Source organism: Ambystoma mexicanum, chromosome 6p, assembly GCF_040938575.1.
Source record: "Ambystoma mexicanum isolate Mex_15411 chromosome 6p, UKY_AmexF1_1, whole genome shotgun sequence".
Lineage (NCBI taxonomy): Eukaryota > Metazoa > Chordata > Amphibia > Caudata > Ambystomatidae > Ambystoma > Ambystoma mexicanum.
This window is the reverse complement of record NC_090935.1, coordinates 973682939-973696932: the sequence shown is the minus strand read 5'-3', so window position 1 is coordinate 973696932 and position 13994 is coordinate 973682939. Positions and strand designations below refer to the sequence as shown.

At 44.3% G+C, this 13994-nt stretch overlaps 1 protein-coding gene across 3 annotated transcripts in view; it reads right to left on the bottom strand.

Annotated features, from left to right (window-relative positions):
* CSNK1G3 (casein kinase 1 gamma 3) overlaps positions 1-13994 on the bottom strand; it is a 1399476-nt gene that overhangs the window by 535364 nt on the left and 850118 nt on the right. For all 3 annotated transcript variants that reach the window (XM_069625586.1, XM_069625585.1, XM_069625587.1), the window contains one exon: positions 6547-6631. In XM_069625586.1, coding sequence (XP_069481687.1) covers positions 6547-6631 — 85 coding nt within the window. The remainder of the gene's footprint in view (positions 1-6546; positions 6632-13994) is intronic.

Below are 13994 nucleotides of genomic sequence, written 5' to 3'. Positions count from 1 at the left end.
AGGGATAAACAAATACGGCAGTGGGAATCAGAACTGGAGAAGAAGCTGTCGGATATCCGGGAAGAATTAATGTCAAGCCCCACAAGAGACCTAAAACGGACACTCAAACACACAGAGGGTCAACTCGAACATCTCCGAAGCAAACAAGCCCAGAGATCTCTCCTATACCTCAAACAGAAATACTACATCAAAGCCAACAAGGCAGACCGACTTCTCGCCCGACTGCTCTCGTCGAAGCGGAACGCAACGACCATCAAGAAAGTCAAAAATGCAAACGGGGAATCGCTAACGAGCTCCGAGGATATAGGGAATTCTATCAGAACCTGTACTCCACAGAGAACCCAAATGAAGCTGACCAAAACAGTTTCCTGGCATCGATCCCCTTTCAGAAAATATCAGAAGAAACCAGAGCAGACCTAGAGGCCCAGATAACCGAAACCGAAGTGAAGAAGGCGATAATGAGCCTCCCGCTCAACAAAGCACCCGGCCCGGATGGTTTCACAGCCACATTCTATAAAAAATATGTAGACATCCTCTCCCCATTCCTCACTAGACTTCTAAACACCTTCAAAGATAGTGGGAATGTCACTCCATCTATGAACGAGGCAAAAATTCTGGTTTTCTATAAACAAGGGAAGGATCCCTCCCTCCCGGGCTCATACAGACCTATAGCCCTAATTAACCTAGACTCAAAAATCTACACCAAAATCCTAGCGGCTAGGCTCTCCCCACTGCTCCCCTCCTTAATCAACCCAGATCAATCGGGTTTCATCCCGGGAAGACAGACAACACCAGAAGACTAGTCCACCTTATAGAGAAAATAAAATTCTCCCGCACCCCAGCAGTACTACTTTCTCTAGATGCAGAAAAGGCGTTCGACCGTGTAGAATGGTCAATGCTCTTTAAAACTCTGGCGCACATGGGATTTGGGAATCAATATATTAACATGATCAAAGCCAATTACTCCTCCCCCTCAGCCAGGATAGCGGTAAACGGAGAAATTACAGAGAGGGTGGAAATATCCAGGGGAACGAAACAGGGCTGCCCACTTTCGCCACTCTTGTATGCGCTATTCCTGGAACCCCTACTCATCAAAATAAGGGAAACAGATCAAATTAGAGGGATTGAGATGGCGGGGAAACAACACAAGGTTATAGCCTATGCGGATGACATGCTTTTGGCACTGGAGGACCCCACCCACTCAGCCCTAGCGGCGCTCCACCTGTTGGAGCTATTTGGGAGCATTTCTGGCTTAAGAATAAATAAAAAAAAATCAGAAATGCTTATATTGGCAGGGTGCAGCGTAACACTGGGTAGAGAGGCAGACCACATGGACATAAAGGTTGCGGAAGAGGGCATAAAATACTTGGGGATAACACTGACTCACAAGGTAGAGACTTTGTACACCAAGAACTATCCCCCACTCCTAGCCAAGATTCAAAGAGATCTAGAGAGGTGGAATCCCCTAAATATTTCCTGGTGGGGGAGAATACAGTCGATAAAAATGAACATTCTCCCTAAAGCACTGTACCACTTCCAGTCCCTACCGGTTGGGGTCCCAGACTCCTTTTTCAGAGCCCTAGCCAAGTCGGTCTCATCCTTCATTTGGAACAGGAAACCCCCCAGAGTATCCAGAACAACCCTCACATCCAACATCAGGGAAGGTGGCCTAGCACTCCCACACTTTAAGAACTACTACCAAGCGGCCCAGCTCAGGATTCTGAGAGAATGGCTAGGAGATAATCAACGAACGATATGGGTGACACAGGACCGGGCGGTCGCCAGAACGCCACTAGAAGACTTATTATGGACACCTAAGCAGCACAGGCACCCGAATCTGCGCATTAGTGAGATCATGAAGACCACGCTGAATGCTTGGGATGAGCAGACACGGCGAGAGAACATTACCACGACTACGGCCCCGTTCACCCCAATCTGTAGAAACCGGCAGTTCCCCCCGGGGACTGAGCAAGGGGCTTATGGGAACTGGGAGGAAGCTGGATGCAGGAAAATAGGGGAGATGTTCGTGGACGGGGAGCTGAGATCCTTTGCCAACTGCAAATCAACTTGGAACCTCACTAATGCGGACAGGTACAAATATGAGCAGCTTAGACACTGGCTGATCACGCCTGAGATCACCCATGCGGCGACAAGAGAACTTACCGCCTTTGAAAAGTTTCTCCTCACAAACTCAGGAGACAGAAAACTAGTCTCCAATCTCTACAGGTTCATGAATACCCAGGGAGAAGACATCAAGTGGGCATACATGAAAAGATGGGAAAAAACGCTGGGGACAGCCATCACCGCACAGCAGTGGCAGTCGTTGTGGTCCGATATCCACAAACTGACCAGAGCAGTTCAAACCAAAGAAATGTGGATTAAGATCGTCACGCAATGGCACTACACCCCGGAGAGGCTAAATAGTATGTTCCCACTTACACCTAACCGCTGCTGGAGAGGCTGTACAGATGCAGGCTCGTGGAGACACATTTGGTGGGACTGCCCCAAGGTTAAACTCTTCTGGACAGGAGTAATAGCCGAACTGAAGAAGATCTTCCCAGAAGTGGACCGGTACACAGAGAAAACCTGGCTCTGTGGATTCACGGACCACAAAGTCAACACACTCACCAAGGCGCAGCGAAAATGCTTCATGAGCCTACTCATTGCGGCCTGGGCAACTATCGCACAGGGATGGAAAAATAGGGACTCACCGATGCTGTTCACCTGGCTACACAAGGTCTGGTCCCAAATGACCATGGAAAAAATCACACACAATCTCCATGGAACTCATGGCTCCTTCATAAAAGAATGGGGTGGAGTGCTAGAATATCTCCAGTCAGACTACATGGCACAGTGGTGCCAGCACTCTATAAAAATCTCTGACTTATTCACCTAGTAACTAGCAGCGAGATCTTTGGATCAATGACTATGCTTCCGGAAGAGGGAGGGCGGGGGAGGTGGGATGGGGAGTTGAGGGATTGTTTACCTTTTGTATCACTTACAAAATAATAAAAACATGTTTTAAAAAAAAAAAAATGAAGTATTCACAAGCGACGTGACGTGTTTCTAACAGTGAGTTCCAGCGTAACCAGAAAATGACTGCGCTCTTGCTAGAAAGCAAAATCTCACAATGTTTGCTCACAAGAACAAGGGGTATGTGTCAAAATGCATACTAACCCAAAAAATGCAGGCACTCTTGTCGCAGTACTTCATTATCGCAATGTGATCCCAGTGGGCCACAGGTTTATAATGAGGAAAAATCCAATGGTGCCCATCTTAGAATACTGTTAATATTGAATATGACCTCTGTGATCCCATGAAAATAAAAAAACATTACAGGTGATATTAGATATAGCATAAAAAAGCCCTGGAAATTAAGTGAAAACCCTGAAGTGAGGTTAAGATGACTGTTTAATGCAACAAAAACCTTGAAAGTGTTGTAAAATACACCACCTTAACTCTGAACCTTACTGTTTTCCGCAGCCCATAACACGACCTACATAATCACCGGAAACTAGAGCACACTGATAACATCATCACAGCATATATCATTGGACAGTAAACAATGCTCAGTCGCTCGCAAGAAATATGACAAGCCTATTCTATAGGTGCATGTTAGCAACTGTAATATTCCAGCAGAGCCACAAGGAAGGCCCAGTGGCTACTTTGGGTGTCCTGGAGTCCACTTTTAAAAAACAATTTCCATGAGGCTTGCCTCGCAATTGGGTTAAGGGTCAGGAAGTCAGCCAGGCAACGAGTACTGTAGATATGTCACAGTTGCAAGATGGCTTCCTGATCCAACACTGCTGAGACTCAAGCCTGGGAAGAGACCAACCTGGACTTCCCCGCTGATGTAGTTCCACAGAGCATTCAACAACCGAACAGCAGCCAGGTCCGGAGAACTGTGACACATGTCCCCTGCTTCACCCACCTCCATATATCTAGCGAGGCTCCGTGAGCCAATCCATGCCTCCTCCTCCATGTCAGCCATGTGTTCGCGCCCATGTTGTTCCTCCACACCACCAATGTGGCAACACTGACTCCTCAGTGCCCTGTCACGCAATTCCCCACTAGTCCCTCTCAAACCCATGAGAACCTTCAATGGATAGGACTTCCAAGCCTCCACAAGACATACCAACATCATGGAGCAAAGACTTCTAGGCCAAAGGTCTGGAGATGGGCCTGCCAGCACAAAAAGCAGAAATGCAAAGCCACAAGAGAACCCTGCTCTCCTCATCTCCCAGAGGGCAAGGTTCTGACAAAAGCGCTGAAGCTCACAGTGCTGCCCTCATCTATTCACCCAGCTTCCCTCCCAGGCAGTGCCAAAGCTGCAAGCAACACACTGCCAAACTGCAGACTTGTTCGCCCAGCCAGTGCTTCAGATAAAGGACATTCAGAAAACAGAAACCAGAAAGTCAAATACCTCCACAGATTGCACAATCTCCAAAACAAGAGCTCCATTTGTAAAGCCCGAGAACGACTCCCAAGTACCCCAATATTCCTTCAATATCAGAACTACAACTGCTAGCTTGCCTTCCATTTTGCTCCCAGACCTGAAAAACACAAGTCAGAAGCAATATACCGGTTAACTCACTAACAATTGGCCTCATTTCCTTTGACAAAGATGTCTTCCACCCATCAATGTCAAGCATGAAAAGAAAAAAAAAAACAATTCCGCATAAGTTAATCACTGAGCTAGAGTGAACATTAACTGGCTCACATTCTTATAACCCCGAGTCTCAGGTAGATTCTCAGCCTCATAGATCCCCTCTGAATAGGGCGATATCCAACAGCTAGATTGCTGCAAGTGTTAACATAGTGAAATTCAATATACACTTGACCTGCACCGCTGGACCAACGACACTGCTTCCCATGGTAGCAGTGCACATTATAAATAATAACGCATCTTGAACTGTAAAGTCAGCTACTAGAGTGTTGCACCATTCCGCACAATTAAGTCACTTTATTTACAGCCCAACAACGTACAATGCAACATACAGGGGCCCCAAGGAAAACCAACTTGCGTGTCAGCAGAAACATGAAGGCCAAAGCAGAGGCTGTCTCTATTGCTGGGGAAAACGTTTTAACTATATACAAAGTCTTGTCAGCTTTTTGTTGATTTCTCATAATCGCTATGGCAGTATTACTGTTTTCAAACTAGCATTGAATGCGAGACTTAATCTAGTTAGAATAAACTTGACTTTGGGATAGTTCTCATTCTTAACTGGTCATCTTTGCAACCCAGAGGCCACAGCTGATCCTCAAGTCTTCCAGTAAATCTATCTGGTAAGGGCAGATACAAAATACACACAACTCTAATGCACGCCCTTACCTAGCCGTAATCTGCACTGCCCATTTTCCTGCACATGCAGTTAGCTGTATTTTGACTAGCATATTGTATGGGCATTACATTATTGTATGTTAGAATGTTTTATTATATTGTATCCTTAACCACCCTACTCATACCCTAAGAGTTTGGACTTGGTTGCTCACTTGGTTTACTACTAGGCAGGTCAGGTGGACTTTCAAGAAACCCTTTGGCCTATTTGCAGGTTGGTCTTTCTCCTACTCTGAACACAGTGTCGGGGAAAATAGCACTATGGAAGATTCAAAGAAGGTCTTCTCTATATGAATAAAGACTGGGTGGACGACATAACCATTACATACTGCTTGCTGTATATGAAATTAACTTTGTCACGTCATTCTTATGAGATTTTACAAGACACTGAATTACGCCACAATGTTTTATATCCTGTGCAAGTGTTGAAAGATTTGGCAACAATCATCCTTGAAATTGTTAATAATGCCATCTGTCATACTGATCAATGTATCCATGTAGTGACATCTTGGAAAAGGCAGGATGCGACACAGAAAAGAAAATGAGCCCCATCTTCAGCTTGGCCAAACATTAAGCTTGCTCTTTCTCTTTGGGTTTTACCTGATGTGACACTAGGAAGCACTACCAACAAAGTACTTTTTTCACTGCATTGGCGATGAGGCAAACAAACAAATGAGTGACACATTTCCAATATGCAAGCAACTCCAGAAAAACAGATTCCTTAGGTGATAACAAATACTGTAAGGGACTGTGAAGCTATATCTCCATTTTATCTACAAATATCTGGACAAAAACTGATCAAAATACTACGAGTGTACGATTAGAATGAAATTATCCAATATATTTTCCCTTTCTCATTAACAGGATAACAATACAATAGATCTTATTTTATTAAGGCATTTGATACAAAAAGTAACCACTATAAATAAAACCACCATAAAAAAGCAAGCACTTTTTCAATACTAAGAAAATAATTGTTTTGTTGCTATAACAAACTGTTGTGCAGTAATTCACACATTAAATGCAGGTGGCTGATGCAACAGTGCATTAAACAACGATTTTCCTTCTCTGATATTTCAATCATTTTCTTGAAATTGTCACATAGAACAAAGTCAGTTACTTTTTCAGTAATATATATCTAGGTACACCAAATGAGTTTTTACACGAGTAAAGATAAGTATTTGATCTTCCCTGACTGCAACTGTTACCTGGAAAGTTTTCACAAAGTACTTCTATTGGTGTTGACCGTTTGGTGTCCCCAATTTTCTGATATCTCTCTTTTAAGGTGTCCGCCTACAAGAGGGGAAAAAAAAATAAGTAAAAAAAAAACAAAATAACACAAAGTGTCTTTGTGACAAAGCCCAGAATTGCCATCTTTGAGCAAATGCCTATGATCAGGAACCTACGAAATAGGCTGGTTGATATTTGAGGCAACACATAAAAGAAAACAGCACAAAATACGGATAGGCAAGGCATAAATTAGTTTTCAAAAATTGATTAGCAGAGTTTGCTAATTAACATTTTTTTGATTAGCAAACAGACCCATTTGATTAGCAATTTTGTACTAATATGGTTGATGTCATCAGAGGTTATTCGTACCCAAGACATTAAATAAGCAACAATACAGCACTTTTGCATACCGCTGAAATAAGACATTAGAGGAGTCAGGCCTTGCAAATTCTTTATAATTAAGGTAGACCTGCAGGTCGAGTAACTTATTCAACCTAAGAGAAATGCACTCGTCCCACAGCAATAGAGGATAACAAATTTAAAATGCAATTAGTGTAAAATGGTGCATGTCACTACAAACACGCTTTGTTTGGCACACTGATGCCACCCAGAGGCCAGCCATGCACAGTAAAACGTTTGTTTGACATTTACTGCAAATGTTACATAAAAGTTTCAAACATCTCTTGCAAATGCTACTGGCCCGTCATAAAATGTACACGACTATGCAAGTGAGCAAAAAGACTGTGAGCCACAGCTGAGTGTCTATACAATGTAAAAGATTAGCTACATGAATGGACACAAATAAATACATATGATAAAAAGGCTCTGAAAACAGTTTGGCCAGCTGTCTCCTGCAGGTGGTAATATACAATACAGCCATAATCCTAAAGCAATGCGAGCTCTGGAGGCTAACTACAGTGTTTGGTATTGTAATAGATTTGTAGATGTACAGATTGGATTGAACAATTGATCAGCATCTAGTAAGCTTTGTTTATTCATTATGTACAAGGCCAGAAAGAGACTTAGCAGTGGACTGCGCAGCAGGCAGATAACTGGGCAAACTAGGTGGAACATTGTAGTTTGAGGTCCTCTCACTTTCATGGTACCTGGTATGAAGCAACTGGATGATAATTTTGAAAGTCAAGGAGTATGGGTACGCGCATGGGTTGAGCACAAGTTGCAAGATGTAAGCAACCTGCAGGTTACAGAACTACATTTGCCCTCAAAAACATTTCATCGTGTGATCATGTACATTTTCAAAAGCGTTGACTCGTCAATATGATGCATCTTCTCCAACAAAATGAAATTTAGTTGACACAATGAAATTTAGATACACTAACCTAAACTTTACTGTAAAGCATGGAAATGATGAAGTGTTTTACAGTATCAATACTCTAATCATGCATTATTTAACAACCTACATTTTGGGAATGGAATTGCATGACTGTCTTTTAAAAAACATATAAAGTTGACACATACTGGTCTTTGCACGACAGCATACAGAATGCTTAATACAAGTGGCATCCCAATTATTTCTGGTTTGCAATTATTTGAAAAATAAAAATATATTCTTGCCTAGCACTCCCACACATGCCTTTAGCACTTAAGAGTGGAGGAGATTATTACTGCTGCACTTTCTCTTCATTAGGACTTGAAGTGAACAGAGAAAAAAGGGGGAAGAGAACACATAGGGCAAGAGAGGAATGTAGGGTGTGCTGTGCTTTCATTGAAGAGGGCAACTTAAATAGCTATCTTTGCTACACAAGTGTGCATTTGATTAGCAAACTGACAGAGTTGCATAGCGGATTGCTATGCAGCACTGCTTATTTTATGCCTTGATAAGGGAAACCTAACATGCAATATGAACAAGCCTGATCTCACACTGCGCACCACGCACTCTATCTCCTACAAGCTAATAAATTACAATGTAAAAATCAAATTTCAACGGATCTTACACAAATTAAGTACAACAACCCAACCATACCTCTGACTTGGAGATCTTAATCTCTGGGGTGTGAATTACAACTCAAATAAAACTTCAAACTAGGTCACACTGCTTTAGACTAAGCTATACCCAATTCATGAAAAAGGTCATGCTCTAGATTGGACCGTTTCTAAAAACACTTATCTATTACCTCCACTATCGTTGTGGAATGTACTGATCGATATACATTTTTCTCTCCCTAAGGAATTGCTCATTCATCCAAGATACTCAACTAAGTGTATTTGATCAGCTAAACTCTTTAACAGCAGAACATTGTAAAACTTTGATGTCCAACATGCTTTCCAGACTCCTATTATACTATTGGCCCACCGTCAAAGGTCACCCTCTAGAATGTTCTCTAACAAGAAACCACTGCGATAATAGCTACACTAAAATCTTTCACCCATAAACGTAACACCCCCATCAGAAGAGGAACACTCTAAACCTTCCTTTAACTAAGTTTGGACTAGATAAAAGAATATGGTCAAAGGACAAGACCCCAGAAAATAAAAAAACAATGCAAACCAATATTAAAAATCAATATAAAACTGAAATCACCACAGCATAAACGGTACTAACTACTACAGAATGATTGTCATCATCCATTACTAATTCACAAACATTTTAAAACAGCTGTTAACAAAATTATTGATGACAACATTTCTTATCTTCGGGACAATTTAATGACTAATAATTATATTAGTGAATAGCTCTCTTGGGTTAGGAGTGGTTCAAGAAAGCTTAAAACTATCCTGGACAACTCACATATTGATCAAAGGAGGAAAATTACCAGGTGAGAGGATTATCAGAGGGCACATTTTGATGAGGGATCACAATAGTTAGTGGCCATAGCACATCATATGTGGTTGTTAGGACCTAAGCTCTCAGAGTGGATACTTTGTCAGATATCTGATAAACTGTTCTTTTGGGAAAAGCTTTTGACATTGCCGGGATGTCTTTCCTGTCGGAAACTATTTTGGGCAGGGATTGTATAATGTTGCTCTTCACCATTTTATGAGGTGGGATGAGGTAAACCAAGGGAGTCAGAAAATAATAATGGTGCCTATGAGAAATAAATAAGGAGCAGCTCATCTGCAAATTAAATAGGACATAGTGCATCGGACTTGCAGGTGGGACTTCCATCGGACCAGACTCAGATGTAGCACCTGCCTGTGCACACTCTAGAGCTGCATGCTATGGTGGCTCTCATTGTGTAGTACAGCAGGCAGAATGCAATCAGTCAGGTCCCAATATCCCTCAGGCATCAGGACCGCAGGGTCACAAAACTGCCTCCTTGCTGAACATAAAAAAAGTTACTCACTGTGTTGACTACTATACTCCCATCTACTTTCCTTCTCACTTATGCGAGTCCATCCTATAGGGATGAGACAGGAGCCTTTTATACAGCAAAAGTACTTCTATTTAGGAGCAAAGTCAGCAAGTAGGTCCCTCAAACTGACCCTACCAGCAAAAGGCATCAGACCCTTTATCCCTGCATCCCCTCACGCCAGTCAGGCTCAATAGTTACAATTTTAAAAGGGAGAGGAAGGGTGAAAGTAAGAAGGAAACTGGAATATTGAATGGGAGGGGTAAATAGGAGTACAGAGCAACAGGAGTAATCTATATGGCAAGTGATTTTTTTTCTCCTGCATTCAGTGTATTCACCACTATATGCATGTGGGAATACCAAGCATGACCCTTGAGGGTTAAAGGCTGATCCAGGAAGGTTTTGCTGGACAAAATGACCAAACCTACTCAATCTAGAGCAAGTGTCCATGCAGTAATACCCACAAGGGCGCTTTACTTATAAGGACCAAAGGGACTTGCCTCTTGAAGGCCACTGCAGTACCCTTTGCCCTAAGCCCCGGGAAAATCTAGATTTTAGGGAGGGGATTTCCCATGAATCTTGTAGGATCAGAAATACAAAAAACAAATGATCAAGCGATTGATGCTTTGGAAGGCTTCCTCCTTGGTCGGTAGCCTTCAAATACAATATATCGTCATTTTTTTCTAAACATTTGTGTACAATCAACGGAACAGTTGAGAGACTGGTGAACATTCATGAGATGGACAGGCTGCTTGGCCTCAGGCAAAGGGGAAGTAAAGAAATTGGAGGACTACCACCAGATTGTTGGAGATCACAGATTTGGGAGAAAAGAAGGATGTTACCTAAGCACCACCTTATCCCTGTGAAAGTCGTCTCTGGGAAGGAGGCCGGCATAGTCTGAAAGGTCACTAATGAGCCTGGCTGAACATACAAAGACCAAGAAGGCCCTCTTACACGCAACTAGCCTAATGTCTGCCGAAGCCAAAGATTGAAATGTTTGGGTGGTAAGGTTGAAAGCACTACATTGGATTTCAAGATGACAGCCGCAGGGAGCAGACATGCACAGACGCTGCTCCGTATGCCCCCGAGCCGCAACAGAGAAGACTGCCAATGAAGCGGATAGGTGCGAGAAACAGGCACCTCAGGAGAGCGACACCAGGAGCCAAAGTTTTCCTTGCAGAAGCCCAGCACTCCAGACACCAAAAGCAGGAAATATACGTGGCAGTGTGAAGCGGCATGCCGGAGATGGAGGGGAAACCAGGCCGCAATAAAAGACAGCAGAGGGAGTTGGAGCGCACAGCCTCATCCCCCCAACCCCCCGGCCTACCGGCAACAACTCCCCCTCGGTGTTAGGCAGAATCCTGGGCAGTGCCCTTAGGGAACACTACACAAGATTAAGACTACAGGTGGTAGTACAATTTTGGTACAAGACTGTACTACACAGTTAGAGTGGTAGCAGTAGCGGAGCAGCCAGACGTATCTCAAGAACAAATAAGCAGTAGTAGAGATTACACAAAGGACTACAATTACTGTGACTCAAGCAAACACTGACTCAAGGTTTTTGGTTAAAACGTAAAAGTTCATTTATTTTAAACCATATGTTTACAAAACACTTCACTTCTATTAAATTAAAACCACACTTCAAATACATTACACACAACCAATTCCCCTTGTGCAGAATAATTCAAGGTAAGTACCTTTGGATTTGACAGACCGGTGTTGTGTAACAAAGACGTTACCGGGGGTTATTACGCAATCACTTTTTGACAGTAATGACAGTTCGGTCTTACGAAAGAGAAGCGTACCCGCGAGCCGAAGTGTTACCGTAGTCAAACACACTTAGCACATGAATTAACACAAGAGAGTTGGGGGCAAAAATGCAATACTTTTGTCAAGGCAGATAGAATCAAGAGACACTTTCTAAAACGTAGATAAAAGTCGATAGGCCTGCACCAGTGTCAATGGGACAGGGGGTCCTGTTGTCGAGGATCACAAGGTTACAACAGTTCACGATTCGAGATTGCCAGGAGTACTTGGATATTGTCAAAAGGGAAGCAAAAGTTATAAGAGGGAAGGAAGATAAGGCAAGCCCTTGGTGAGGAGAAAAGGGGTTCAACCCTAGTTCCTTGAAGTCAGACACAGTACCGTATTCATATGAAGAGCTGGTGCCACGGCAGTTGTTCCTGCAGACTCACGGTTCCTGAAGCTTCAGTCGTGGGGACAAGAAGGACGACGTCTGGAACGATCCGCACTACCTAGGGATGAAGCCAGCAGCAACAAAAGCAACAGTGAATAAAAGGTGGGCTCCTTTAAAACAGGAGAAGCTCTTCAGATGGCTATCCGGACCACTACAGCTGTGTGCCGCGATTTTGAGCAAGAAGAGGATCCTCTGCCTGTGGAAGGTGAGCTGGTTGATCCCACCAGGCTCAAGGGAAGAAGACTACGGACTGGATCTTCTCTTGTCGTTGAAGGGTAGATAGCTCAGGACTGCAGCAGGGCTTCACCAGGACTCGGGAGTTGCAGCAGCTGTCTTCTCCTCTTCTGTTTGTTTCCTTACAGTTCCAGTGGCGACTGACTTCCAGCTCAAGAGACCTGCCTTTTATGCCAAAATCTCCCATTCATACTGCCTGGCTGTCATACACTCAGCAGGGGGGTTGTCCGAACGGGACAACCACCTCAGCCAATCAATACAAAGTGTGACCCGGGTCTCCAAGGAGACCCTGTGCAGGGGGTGACTATACCCCTCCCTCACATTCAGCCCACCTAGACACCCAGACGCCAAAGGAGGGCTTCTGGACAGAAGCCCGCCAAAGGTCGGCGAACAAAGGAGGCAAACCTGGTTTGCTGCGCAAAGTAAAACACAAGAAGGACTTTAACAAAAAGAAATGGTGATAAAACCCAACCGGAGCCGAAATAAAAAGTATTTGGTCAAGCGGGTTTAGGTTTGAGGCTAATATAATAGCCTAAAACAGTACCACGTTTATATATTATAATCGTGGTAGAAAAGTTAGGGTAGCTACCACTGCCACCGGCCAAGTCTTAGTGTTAAGAGAGCAAAATAAAGGTCAGAGGCACAGACAAAAAGGGATAGGAATTAACCCTTTTCAGTACTCCATGAAGATGGGGTGTACTGGGTCTGCAGTTTTAAATGACTACATAAAGTAAATGGCAACTATACCCGTTTCTGGGGGACAGTAGTCAGCCCCAGAAAAATGGAGTCAGTGGGAAGTCTCAAAGAGAACCCTGTGTCACTGCACGGAAGGTGCTGTGGGGCTCATGGAGTGGTGTAGCTCCAGAGCCCAAGATCGCACAAACAGTAGAAATACACATGGCAAAACACATGTAAGAGTGGGAAAAAGGCTCGCACTCTTACCAGGTGGAAAAAATAAACCCCAGAAATCCAGCAAAGCTGCTGAGGGACTCACTAGGTGAGGGAAATTAGCCATAAAATGAGAATTATCGCTAGCACTCGGCAGCAGAACAAACAAGGGTGAAGAGACACACATCTGCCACGCAGCACGCTGGGCGCCTGAGGGCAGCGGGGAGGACACCTCTGCCCGGGCATAGCAATCAGAGAAGAGGAACAGAGGTACACAGCGAATGGCAGAATGACAGCAGTGAAAACCACTCAACGCAGCAAAGGGCCGGCCAAACGCTGGGATGATCCGACCCGCACAGCGAGACGCATAGACGGCGGGGAGCAGAGGCAGCAGGAGAATCAAGTGACAATAACCACCGCAGGAGCGAACAACTCAGTCCATCGGACGTCGCCAGGGCGGAGGAGGCGACATTGAGAGCAGCGGACACAGGCCCTGGGGCACAAGCAGAACTGCACAGGTTAAGGTGCAGGCCCAATCCCCCACCCACCATCACCTACACCACCACCCCCACATGCCCCCAGCAAGACAGGGGGGTGCCACGTGAACACAGAGAGAAGAAACACAACCAGCACACGGGGGAGCCCCAGGGGCCCAGCAGTAGACACAAGCAGCAGGACGGGATCAGAAGGGGGCACCCACGGGGATGAAAAAAAACCAACGGTAACCCAATAGCTAGAGCAGCGGGGAGCGAGGAACTAGACACAATTACCACCGTCCCCCGATTCAGCGAGACTG